Source organism: Choloepus didactylus, chromosome 20 (assembly GCF_015220235.1).
Source record: "Choloepus didactylus isolate mChoDid1 chromosome 20, mChoDid1.pri, whole genome shotgun sequence".
Classification (NCBI taxonomy): Eukaryota; Metazoa; Chordata; class Mammalia; order Pilosa; family Megalonychidae; genus Choloepus; species Choloepus didactylus.
Window position 1 is genome coordinate 14,950,312 of NC_051326.1, and position 11,461 is coordinate 14,961,772.

At 55.7% G+C, this 11,461-nt stretch overlaps 1 protein-coding gene across 1 annotated transcript in view; it reads right to left on the bottom strand.

The window, feature by feature from the left end:
- OTOF (otoferlin) overlaps positions 1–8,446 on the bottom strand; it is a 99,906-nt gene extending 91,460 nt beyond the window's left edge. Inside the window, 1 exon segment of the mRNA XM_037812888.1 lies at positions 8,368–8,446. Within this exon segment, the coding sequence (XP_037668816.1) occupies positions 8,368–8,446 (79 nt within the window).
- Positions 8,447–11,461: the final 3,015 nt, after the last annotated feature.

The following is an 11,461-nucleotide window of genomic DNA, read 5'->3' on the forward strand; positions in this document are numbered from 1 at the left end:
AGAGGAGCTTGTGGTCCTAGTGATCCACAAGCTATGCAGAGTACCACCTTGGTAACAGGCACTGGCAATATAATGAGGCATGACATGAGAGTGACTCATTTTATACCCTCAAATTGTGTAAAAGATTGTTAAAACTTCAGTCCTGACTTTAACTTTGGCTTTTAAAAAAAAAAACCCAGTAAGAGAAAACTGACCTCCAACTAAGCAGATGAACCCGTCTGCTTTGAAAAAAATAAAAGGAAATTGAAACAAAGACAGCTGAGCCAGTGAGTAGGGGTGGATCAGTCCAGCCAGGAAGCAGACAAGGGGCCAAAGAAGAAAATGATCACATATTCCCTGTCTTAGGAGACCTTTATGAAATTGTCAGTGAGAGAAACTGTTCATTGCCTGGTGCGGCTTTGATCGGGAGCTGCAGACATAGTAGCCTGCTAACTTACTGGCTGCTCCTGCTACACTTGCAGGCAGTGCTCCTTCCTCATTCTTTCATTCCAGTCTGTTCTGTGCCAGGCTCTGTGCTGGGGAGTCAGCCAAGGTGCCTGCCTTGGATGAGCCCACCTGTATGGTGATGGCACCAGGTGTTTTCACCCCGTCATCTCCATGTCTGGCAGAATTTGGGGTGTCATCACCAGGGAGGGTGATCCATCCAGGGAAGGATTAGCTAAGGCCCTGCCCTCAAAATCTCTGGGTCCATGGGGTTCTCAGGGCCACAATCTACTCCACTCCTGTCTCAAAGCCCAGAAGGCTGCAACTCGAGAAGGCCTGTGATAATTAGGATGCTCCTTACGTTTGCACAGCATATTCCAGTTTGCAGAGCCTTTCACAGATAGCGCCTTTCTCCTTTGATTTCTGAGAATCCCTGTAGCAACTCTGGCATATTGCACCTTCTCCTAAACCTTCGGGTACCCCTGGATTCCCAAACCACTGGGCCACATCCCCTCTCCTGGGCACCCACTTCGCTGGGCCAGATTTCAGGCTTCCTGTTGCACATTCTCACCAGGTAACCCGCAGGCCCCTGGGGCCAAGCCTGTCCTCTAGGTGCTCTGCCCCCGCCCCAAACCTGCTCTTCCCTGGAAGCTCCCTGCCTCCCTGGGCGGCCTCACTGTCGGCCCAAGGACCGACATCCAGAGGCACTCCTGTCTGCTCCCTCCCTGTGCTGCGGCCTCCCTCCCATTGTTGGCTTTGCCCCTTCTCTCCATCTCCACCGACCCCCACTAATGAGGCGCTCCACCCCAGCTTCCTCCCTGGGCTCCTTGCCTGCATTGCTGACCCCCAACTGCGTTCTTTCTAAAACCAGATCTTGGCGGCCCCATTCTCCTTTAGTACCTCTGCTTTGCCTACAAAACAAAGTCCAAACCCCAGGTGTGATGCTGAGCACCATCCAGGTGTGGGCCCCGGTCTGCCTTCCTCCCCTCTCCCGCCCCAGCCCCGGCTCCCCAGACCCCTGCCGCCTCTCCACCCCACACCGCATGGCAAATGGACAAGCTCTCCCCCGCGTTTCATCCCCGCCAAACTACTATGACCTCTCAAGGCCCAGCTTAAATATGGCCCCATCTCCCCTGCTCAGTAAAACCGCCCCCAGGCCCTGCCCACCCACCTGCCCCCTTCATCTGGTGGGCTCTGCTGCCCCAGGGTGGGCGGCTGTCGGTGGCATCAGCTGCTGGCCTGCTCCTACCTCCCTTCGCACATGTCCTTCCTCCCTCTTGTCCTAACCTGCTCTGACTCTCCCTGCCCTCCGGGGCGGCCCAGCGGACCCCTTGCTGCAAGCTGCCCAGACGCCAACCTTTCCCTGGGTGCTGCACCCCCCCGTGCCCACCCCAGTACCTAGAAGAGCGCGTGGCACGTTGCTGGCTCTCAGTGACCCCTCATCTCCTGGATGAACAGAAGAATGAGTGAAGGGAGGAACAGACACCTGATTTCATTTTACCTAAAATGTAATGAACCCATAAAACACGTCCACATGAAGCTTTTGATAAATTGGGGAAAAAATGATAACATTTCTAAGACAATTAGAAATTTGGTCACTGACTGGATATTTGATGGTCTTAAGGAATTACTGTTCATGTTGGAAGGAGTGATATTGTATGTGGTTATTTTTTTAGAGTTCTTATCTTTTATCATATCTGCTGAATATTTACAGATGGAATAGTATGATGTTTGGGATTTGCTTCAAAATGACTTGGGCTGGGGGAATAGATGGGCAGAGAGGAGATGAAGTTGGCCCTGAGTTGGTTGTTGAAGCCGGTGGAAGGGACTAAGGGTTCTTAGACTACTCCGCCTACTCTTGTATATATGAGGTTTTCTGTTATAAAAAATTTAAAAAAATGAAACAAACAAACAAAAAACCAAAGAGGCCAGGCCCTGTGGTGGGGGTGGGGGGGATGTAGTTTTATGGGGTCCGGCCAGGTGGGTAAAATGAGGGAGACCTCATAATTTAGGGAAATTTCTTGCAAGTCTGCTCTCGAGCACATTTCAGCAGCGTCTTTGCTGAGGGCCTCTGTGGTGTGAGACAGTTTTACAGTCTCTCCCACACTGTGAAAACGCACTCCTCTCATCATGCAGGCCAGGCCTGGGGGACTTGCAGCGAGCTCTGCAGGCTCCGCACGCTGCAGCCACCTGCTGTGGGAGGGAGGAGGGGGCCTTCTCCACCTGGAGCTCGAGGCAGAGAGTCCCCCCCGGGGTGGGGCTGTGTGTGCTGGGAGGAGGGGGGTGCAGGGGTACAGTCAGCCACAGACTGCAGTCCTAGGGGCCTCTCTATCTGCTGCCTTGGGGAGGGGTGTCAGGACCCTCCTCCTGAGCAGGGCCAGACCCTCCCCCTAAGTGGGGCAATTCCCACCCCCTCAGCAGAGGCAAGACCCACCCCTCCTCCTCCAAGAGAGGACATGCTGGGCTGGGTCAGGTCCCCAGGCAGATCAGGCATCCGGGGAGCATCTCAGCGATGGGGGCACAGGGATATTCTGTCTCCTCTACCAGGGATAACAAAGAAGTTTCCAGGCAGAGGTATTTATAGTCAAGGAGAGTGCCCCTCCTCCCCCGTTTACTGGGGTCATTTGGAGTCTGAGGTAGGTCCAGCAGCCATCACAGGAGGGACAGTCTTGTCCCCAGCGCTCAGGAGGAGCCCCAGCCCCTGCCCTGACCCCGTCGCCCCCTGACCTTCCACCCCCTCAGGCACCCTCTGCTCCGGCCAGAGAATACTTTTGGGTTTCCCTCCCAGGCCCCTGGTTCTGTGAGTCTCTCTGCCTGGAATGGCTTCCCCTTCCCCCAGCAACCTTCCTCCCCATCCCTCTACCACTCTGTGTGTGCAAGGAGGGTGGTTTCTCCACCCAGCTCAAATGCTCCCCTGTCATTCGCTTCCTCCTCTCCTTTGGTGAAGACTTTGCTGACATCCGGAGCTCTCGGCAAGCCGGCAAGCCGTCATCCTCTCGACATTGTGGCAACTCCCCCTCCACACCCCTAAGCACACCTTGGCCCCTTTGTGTCCATTCTGTCCACACCCGTGTCCCCTCCCCTGGCCGAGCGTGAGGCCCTGGCTCAGCCTTCAGCTCCTGCCCTGCGTGGGGGCTGCAAGCGGCCATGCTCAGAAGCAGCCCACGCGGGGAAGGGGAGGCCCACGGAGCTGAACGCCCTGGCATTGGCTAGATGCTGGGGTCAGACCCTGTCTGGGGCCAAGGAAGAGCCACAGGGCTGGGGAGGCTGCTGGAGGGACTACGGGTCTGCGTTCCCGGTTCTCAGCCCAGGAAGGGCCTCTTCCAGGCCTTGATTCCCCCTTGGCTAGAAAGCTGGGGGAAACTGAAGCCAAAGAGTGCCAGTGCTGCACAGAAGGAGGACTCAAACCCATTAAACAGTGAGCACCTCAAAGACAGAATCTGCTTATTACTCACTTTGGGGCTCAATAAAAATAACTAAGAGCTGATCCTTGCCTTTCCAGTGTTCAGAATTTGGTGCAACTTACAGAAATGTGGCTCGTTTCTAGAACACAAAGTGCCATAGCAGAGCTGTAGGAGGAGTAAAGGCAAAGAACTGGAGGGCTTCACAGAGGAGGTGACACAGGAACTGGGCCCTGAAGGATTATGGGAGTTAATGGGAGTTCTCCAAATAGAGGGCGGGGGACATTCCAGGCAGAAGGAACATGGTGTCCCAAGGCTTGCAGGCGTAAGAGGGCACGGCACATTTGGGGAATGACAGGAAGTTCAGCTCAGTGGGAACCAGGTGGGGTGGGGACTTGGGGGGTGGCGAGGAGAGGAAGAGTAAGGATGAGAAGTCAGCTGGGGCAAAGGGGAAGCCTTGATAAAGTAAAACTTGTGCTAAGAGGTGAGTTACTTGGAGATCAGACTCCAGACATTACTATCTCATACATAAAACCCCCTGTGGTAGTTTGGAGGTAGGTACCCCAGGAAAACACTTTCTTAAACGTAATCAATTCCTGTGGGTATGAACCCTTGTATATAGGGCCTTTTGGTGGGGTTACTTCAGTTAAGGTGTGGCCTAACTGAATACAGCTGGGTCCTAATCCTATTACTGGTGGCCTTATAGGGAAGGTCACACTCAGAGAGAAGGCCAGAGGGAGCAGCCAGAAGCTGGAACAGAATTGAGAAGCCAGGAGAGGCCGCCATGTGCGTTGCCACGTGACAGAAAAGCCAAGGACCAAGGATCGCCGGCCGCCAGCCCCAGAGGCCACCGTCTTCTGGGAGAGAGCATGGCCTTGATGATGTATTGATTTTGGACTTCTCCTAGCCTCAAAAACTGTGAGCCAATAAATACCCATCGTTTAAGCCAACCCATTGCATGGTATTTGTTTTAGCAGCCAAGAAACTAAAACAAGGCCCCCAAGGCCACTGTGGGAAGGGGCTGGGGGCAAAAGCAGGTGATGGGCTGGCCCCAGACAGGCTGCTGCTTGGCTCCCTGACAGCGCAGCTGTCCACACCCGGGGTTTTGGAGCAGGCTGAGTGCTGGACAGAATTTGGACTAGAAGAACTTAGAGGCCCTTCTCCTCCGGCATTCTGTGGCTTTATGACTAATGCTAGGAATTACTTTAGCTGAAAAAGGGCAATCCCCAAGCGGCCACTGCCCCTCTTTGGGTAGTGACCTGTGGTCAAGGTGACTCCTTCCCAGGCAGCCCGGTGTTGATTCTCGCCACAGGCCTCTGAGTTAAGTGGGAACATCATCTCCATCTTACTGAGGGGAAACTGAGGCCCTGAGGCCCCATGGCCTTCATGAATGACTGGGAATGGAGTACAGACCTTCTTGGGCCTGGTCCAAGCTTCAGTTTTCTCCTGTCCGACCCAATATTGACTGTAACTCCTGGAGGGCAGGGGCTGTGGCTTTGCCTCTGTAGCCCCAGGTCTGGCCCAGTCCTCAAATACCAGCAGGTTTGGTGAATGAATGAATAATGGCAGGACCAGAGAGTGGCAGTTTGTGCAGAATTGCTAAGAGCTGGAGACAGAGCTGGGCAGTGAACACTGGCTTGGGGGTGGTGAGAAAAGATGGGTAAGCAGGGGCAAAGCTGGTGCTTGCCGGGCCCACATGGGAACAGAGGTCTGGGGCATGTCTGTTGTAAAGAACATCTTAGCCGGGGACCCCTACATAGCAGAGCCCAGGCCCGACTTGTCTGCTCCCAGCACAGGCCAGGAGCCCCTCAGACATGCTCTACCTTCCCCTTTATATCTCCCAGGGTTTGCTCTCTGTTCACTCCAGACTGACAGAAGAAGGGAGTTGGGCTGGAGAGAAGGCTCAGGAGCCAGCGGCTGTCCCCAAGGGGAATGTGCATGTCCTCCTCACAAGTACATCAGCATTTTGAATGCTTTTTTCCTTAAATTCTTCCATACCTATTGTCTCTCTGCAGCAACCTAGTGAGGTGGATATTACCGTTATGCCCATTTTATAGATGAGGAAACTGAGGGTCAGAGAGGTGAAGTAAGAGGCAGAACGCAAGTAGGATTCAGGGTGTCTGACCCACTATCTGGAGCTTTCTTCATTGCAGCCTGGTGGGGATCTTTCCTAAGTATCTTGGCTGGCACAGAACAGAAAGCCAAGCTGTATCTCAGCTACCTGACAATGACAATGGCCACAACTCACCAAGGGCTCCTGAATCCAACCGAGTGTTGAGCTTCATTCAAGGGGTTTGGGGAGCTCGGGGCCAGCATCTCTGTCTGCTCACCAGTTTCCCTTTTCTTCCTGCAGCTTATTTGCTTGGATACTAGTAACTGCTGTGTCAGGAGATGCTGTGGAACATTCTAGAGTGATCAGTTCCCTCTGAATTGCTGTTAGCGCTGGTCTTTTGGGATGCCTCTAGTTGTCATCTGCTTCATGCGGCCAATGAATGGCCCAGACATCTCTGGTTGTTGTAAAGAACTCTTTCTGGAAACCTGCTTGGCATCTGCCTGTTCCTGCTGCCCCACCCCCTCCCCAGGAGCTCTGTCTATGGCGACCTCCTGCAAATACTGAGCCTGGACACTGATTTCTCACTCAGTCCCAAGGGTGCCATTTGCAAAGAGGCTAATCCCTGTGTGGTCGGCTGAGGTTGGAGTGCCAGCCCGGGGTGTGAGGAGGGTATCAGGGGAGACCAGGTGCCCACCCTCAGGTGCACCCAGCAGCAGAAAAAGGAGCTTGCAGGATTGAGCAACCAGGGCTGGGGGTGAGGTACTGGGAGCACCCCCTCCACTAATGCCATCTGGATCTCTTTTGGGCTGTGCCTCAATGTCTCTGCCTGCAGAAGGGATTGGACTTGTGCAGCCCGCGACTGTCCTGTCATAGCTGCCCCAACGGAGTGACCTGTAGCTTAAACAGCCAAGCGCTGTGCTGTCAAACCCAGGAACACGTTTCACTGATAAAAGGGTGCAGCTCCTTTTTCTAAAGGCGGCCCGAGCTGGCAGGTGGCAGGCAGAGACCCAGGGTGCTGCAGAGAAAGCAGTCACTGGGCTGGTGTGGGAGGCCACAGGCCCCCTCCCCACCCCCCACTCCCCTCCTGCAGCAGATACAGAGCCATCACCTCCACCCCTGCCTGTCCCTATGAACAAAAGGCTGCGCTGTGGCTCCCCCACCCCATGGCCTCCCACGCAGAGCTGGCCCAGCCGAGGGGTGGTGTGGGTGTCTGGGGCTCCTGCCCGAGTTCCAGGGAAAGGCCGGAGGGCAGGATGCTGAGCCCCACCTCTCCCTCCCAACCTCTGGGTCCTGGGTGTGCACTTTACTCTTTAATATGGTGGGGTGCTCTCAGCTCTCCCCACCCCCACCCCATCCCACACTCCCTGGGGAGAAGGGCCGTGTCTACTGAGGAGCGTCCTGGCCTTGGGGAAGGCTGCCAGAGGTGTCCCCAGCCCCAAGGGGTGAGTTGTGTTCAGGCAGGTAGAAGCGGGTGGGTAAAGGCAGAAGTAACCCTGGCCCAGCCTCTCCCTGCTTAAAGCCCTCTGGGGCGCCCCACTGCCCCAGGGAGAGGTCCAGCCTCGCGTCCTTGGCTCTGCCTGGCCCTCCGGCCTCAGCTCCCGCACCGCACTGGGCTCCCGCCTCACTGAGCTCTGCGGGTCCCACGCTTCAGCTCGTCCCCCAGCCGCGATGCACACAGTTCCCTCTGCCTGCTCTTTGCTCACCTCCCCACCTTCCTCCCTCCCGCTGGTCCCTCATCTGACATGTCTCCTCCTCCTGGAAGCCTTCCCGGACCGCCCCCACGCCCACTCGGGTGGGGGCGCTGCTCTGGTAGCCCCTGTGCTCCACTTGTCCCCATCCCCGCTGTACCACAGCCCCTGTCACACTCGTCTGCCCACGGGTCCTCCAGGAGGGCAGGACCTGGCTTTGTATTTCCAGCCCTGGCATATGTTGGGTCACGATATACGGTGGCTGAGTGCACGCATGGGGAGAAGGACAGGAAGTGGGTCCAGAGGGGAGGCCAGCCGGGGTCCCAGGGTGAGGAATAAATCTGAGAGAAGCCCACAGTGTCCCCAGAGAGCCAGCAGCTGCCCTGCTTTCTAAGAGCCACCCTTGGATTGCCGGCTCCGAAGGAGACCTGCCTCTGGGAGGGAGAGGGGGAGGAGAAGGGGGCCTGGGAGGGTCCACAGGGCAGGGGCCCCTCCGTCCTGGGACCCCTGAGGCCAGGGTAGGCTCCTTACTCTGCCTCCCCACAGTGGCCACAGGCAGGGGACCCTTATCCTGTTGGGGCCCTGGCAAGTGCGATCCCAGGTGCAGCCATGGAAACGTGGGGACTCCTCAGAACCAAGAAATCGGAATGTCCAGTCAGGCCAGGTCGAGCCTCCCTGGCTCGGCCCCTGCTGAGAACTTTTCCCCACCATCCTCCCTGCCCTCTCCCTGTCCACCCCCAGAGCCTGGGCTGGCCCAGCTCCCAGAGCTCTGGGGTCCCCCCTGGGACAGGAGCTGGCCTACCTCGGAAAGTCACTTTGGTGATGCGGTCGGCCCGGCCCCGCAGCTCCGTGATGGTCTTGAGGTGGACGAGCAGGGCCATGCTGGAGCCGTGAGGGAAGGAACCGGCCCTGGTGGTGGGCACTGCCACTGCCTCCTCCTCCTCCTCCTCCTCCTCTGCCCGCGCCCCCTCGGCTGCTGCCCACGGGGACCAAGGCAACACAGCGACTCACACACTCACAGCCTTGCCAGCTGCCGCCCCTCCAAGCTGCCAGCCCAGCATGCGTGTGTGCGTGTGTGCGTGTGTGTGTGTGTGTGTGTGTGTGCAGCCAGCAGGCAGCCTGGGAGTGCAGACTCGGAGTCGGGATTCATTATTCAGAAGCTGCCTTCTCCCAGATCGAGCCCTGCCCCGCTTCAGGTGTCTCCTTCAGGCCCCTGCAGTGGGGGCTCTGCGACCCCCCCACCTTTCTGCCTCCGTGCTGCTGGGGGACTCTTCTGCCACCAGAAGGGGACCCGGCCATGGGGGGCTGGGGCGAGGGGAAAGGAATTCTGTGGTCTGTGTGCTCAGGAAGCTGCACTGTGGCACTGGTGTTCTCCAGGTGGCCCCTGCTCTGCTCACAGTCAAGTCCACCATGCAGGGCTGCTGGCGCCCACGCTGGGGGGCTGGATGGGCCGCCTTGCACTGTGCCAGGACGAGATCCCAGCCCAGGGCTCCCCAGCTTGGGACTCAGGCTCGGCCAGGCAGCATCAAGGAGATAAGGGAATGCTCCCCCTCCAAGCCCCCTGCAAAGACCAGGGCCTCACTCCGTGCCCTGGGATCACTGATTCAGAGGCAGAGGCTGGAGAATGGGGGGGCTGCTTGAGGAGCTCAACGACCATGACTGGAGATGCCTGATTTGGAAAGCACCTGCAGCTTATATATTCTAAAAGGACCTTAAGTCCAGGGGGCGGTGAGGTGGGTGGTCTGGTTTCCTCCTGCTCCAATCATCTGCTTGAGGCCAGAGAGAGGGCTGAAGGGAAAGGATGTCTGTGGCAGAACTTCCAAGGACCAAAGGGGAGCTGCCCGTCCTCTCTTCCAGTTATATGTCTTAGGAGGGGTTCACGGAAAGGGACCCCGGGAACTGGGATTCCTGGGTGTGGAGCCTCTGCTCTTGGTGGACTATCCCCCCCACTCCAATCCCTGCCTCCTCAGCCCGGCCTACTGCTGCTCCGTCTGGACTTAGCCCAACTGGTGCTTGTTTCCAGAGCTGCCTCTGCTCCTGCACCCCGACCCCAGGCTGGGTTAGGGGTCTCCTCTTGCTGCCCCTGCTCCCCTCAGCATCACTGGGCTGCTCGACTTTTGTTTCCCCCAGTGACTGGGAGACGCTAGAGCAAAACATCTTTCCATCCCTAAGCATCACATGGGATTGTGTGCATAGGTGGATGCCTAATACGTGTGGATGGGTAAAACGGTGACCACAGTGGCCTATCTGGAAGAGTTGAAAGGTTTAAAGACAGAAATATTAAATTTTCACAGCATGCTAACAAGAGGGGACTCCCTTTGCATTCTCCATTCCAAATGAGCTGTAGGATGTGACAAGAGCTTTCCTCTTGCCCTCTTCTAGTTGTTTCCTTGCTATTTTGCCCCTTTCTTTCTTTTTGTGTTCTTTTTCTTACTCTTTCCTTCCCCACCTCCTGCTCTTCTTTCTCACTTTTAATCTAACCATATTGAATTAAAGAATATTTTAGAATATTGTATTCATTAAATACAAGTGGATGTCTAAATTAAAAAAAATACCAGGCAAGTTTAATGTCTCTTAAAAAAAAAAAACAACTAAATTCACTAGCACCTTCTGTCCTTGAGGTCACTCGGTGGTGTACGCTTATGAGGCTACCAGGCACTGACAGAGAACACAATCCATCTCCTCCGTAGGCTCCCTGGAGGCTCTCCCCTGGAGACTTCCTGCAGACTTCTTCTTTAAGAAAAAGCCCATGAACCTGCCCTAAGCTAGGAACTGAGTTTTTCTGAACCTCAGTTTCCATATCTATGAAATGGGAGCATTTCCACCTGCCAACACACAGCGAACCTGAGCTGAGCCAGTGTGGACATCTCAGGGGCCAGTCACCCACCAGATCCCCCTGAAACCTAAGGCAGAACCCACTTGTTATTTTCCACTCTACTGGTCATTTGGGTAACTCTTAGTAAATAATTTATTCAAAAAAAGTTTACTGAACTCCTAGTGCCGGGTTTTGGGGACTCAGGGCTGACTATGATGGTAAGGGGCCCCAAGCAGAAGGGACAGATGGACAAGAACACAGACAATTAGACTGCAGGGTGATGGGTGCCACGAAAGGGGCAGCTCGGAGGCTGTGCTTGGGTGGGGGAGTGGGCACTCGACCTGGCCCCTGGGGTGGGGGTGTTTAGGAGAGCCTTCCTCCAGTATGTGACACCTGAGCCAGCAAGCTCCACATGGAGAATTTAGAAAACTGCAGAGCTGAACGGATTTTGAAGGATGAATGGAGATTCTTTCCACCGAATTCACATCCATTCATTTACCTCCAGCTCCCGCTTATCCCCACACCTGTTTTTCCACTTCTTATGCCTCTTGGAAGCCTGTGGCTTCCCCCAGTTTCATTGTTATCAGTCAGAGAAAGAGTCTTTGGGGGAATTCTGGGTGCAGCATCAGCCTCTGTTCTCATTAGCAACTGCAATCCTCAACAGCTGCCGTTTACAGAGTCCAACCGTGAAGATGACACTTCTCTGGGATCTGATGTCTGACAGGATGGAATGACTATGAAAGACAACTGTAAACACAGAGCTTATTAACACCACGACTGCTTCAAGGGGATCCTGGAGGCAGGCAATGGCCCCAAGCCACAGCTCGGAACCTTGGCCGCTGCCACCCCTCCCCCCCCCCAGCCAATTAAACACCCAAGACCTGGCCCAGCTCTCCCCCCCCCCCACCTCCCAGGGCAGGTGCGAGAGTCACCTGGGGAATCTCCCGGTGGAGGCACCCAACTTACACGGGAGGGAGCCATTATTACAAAACAAACCTTGCATGGACTTTCAGAGGGTTTGCGCTTGGGAGCAAATGTGTCAGATTCCCTGGCGCGGGACCAAACTGGGGAATTCTGGTCA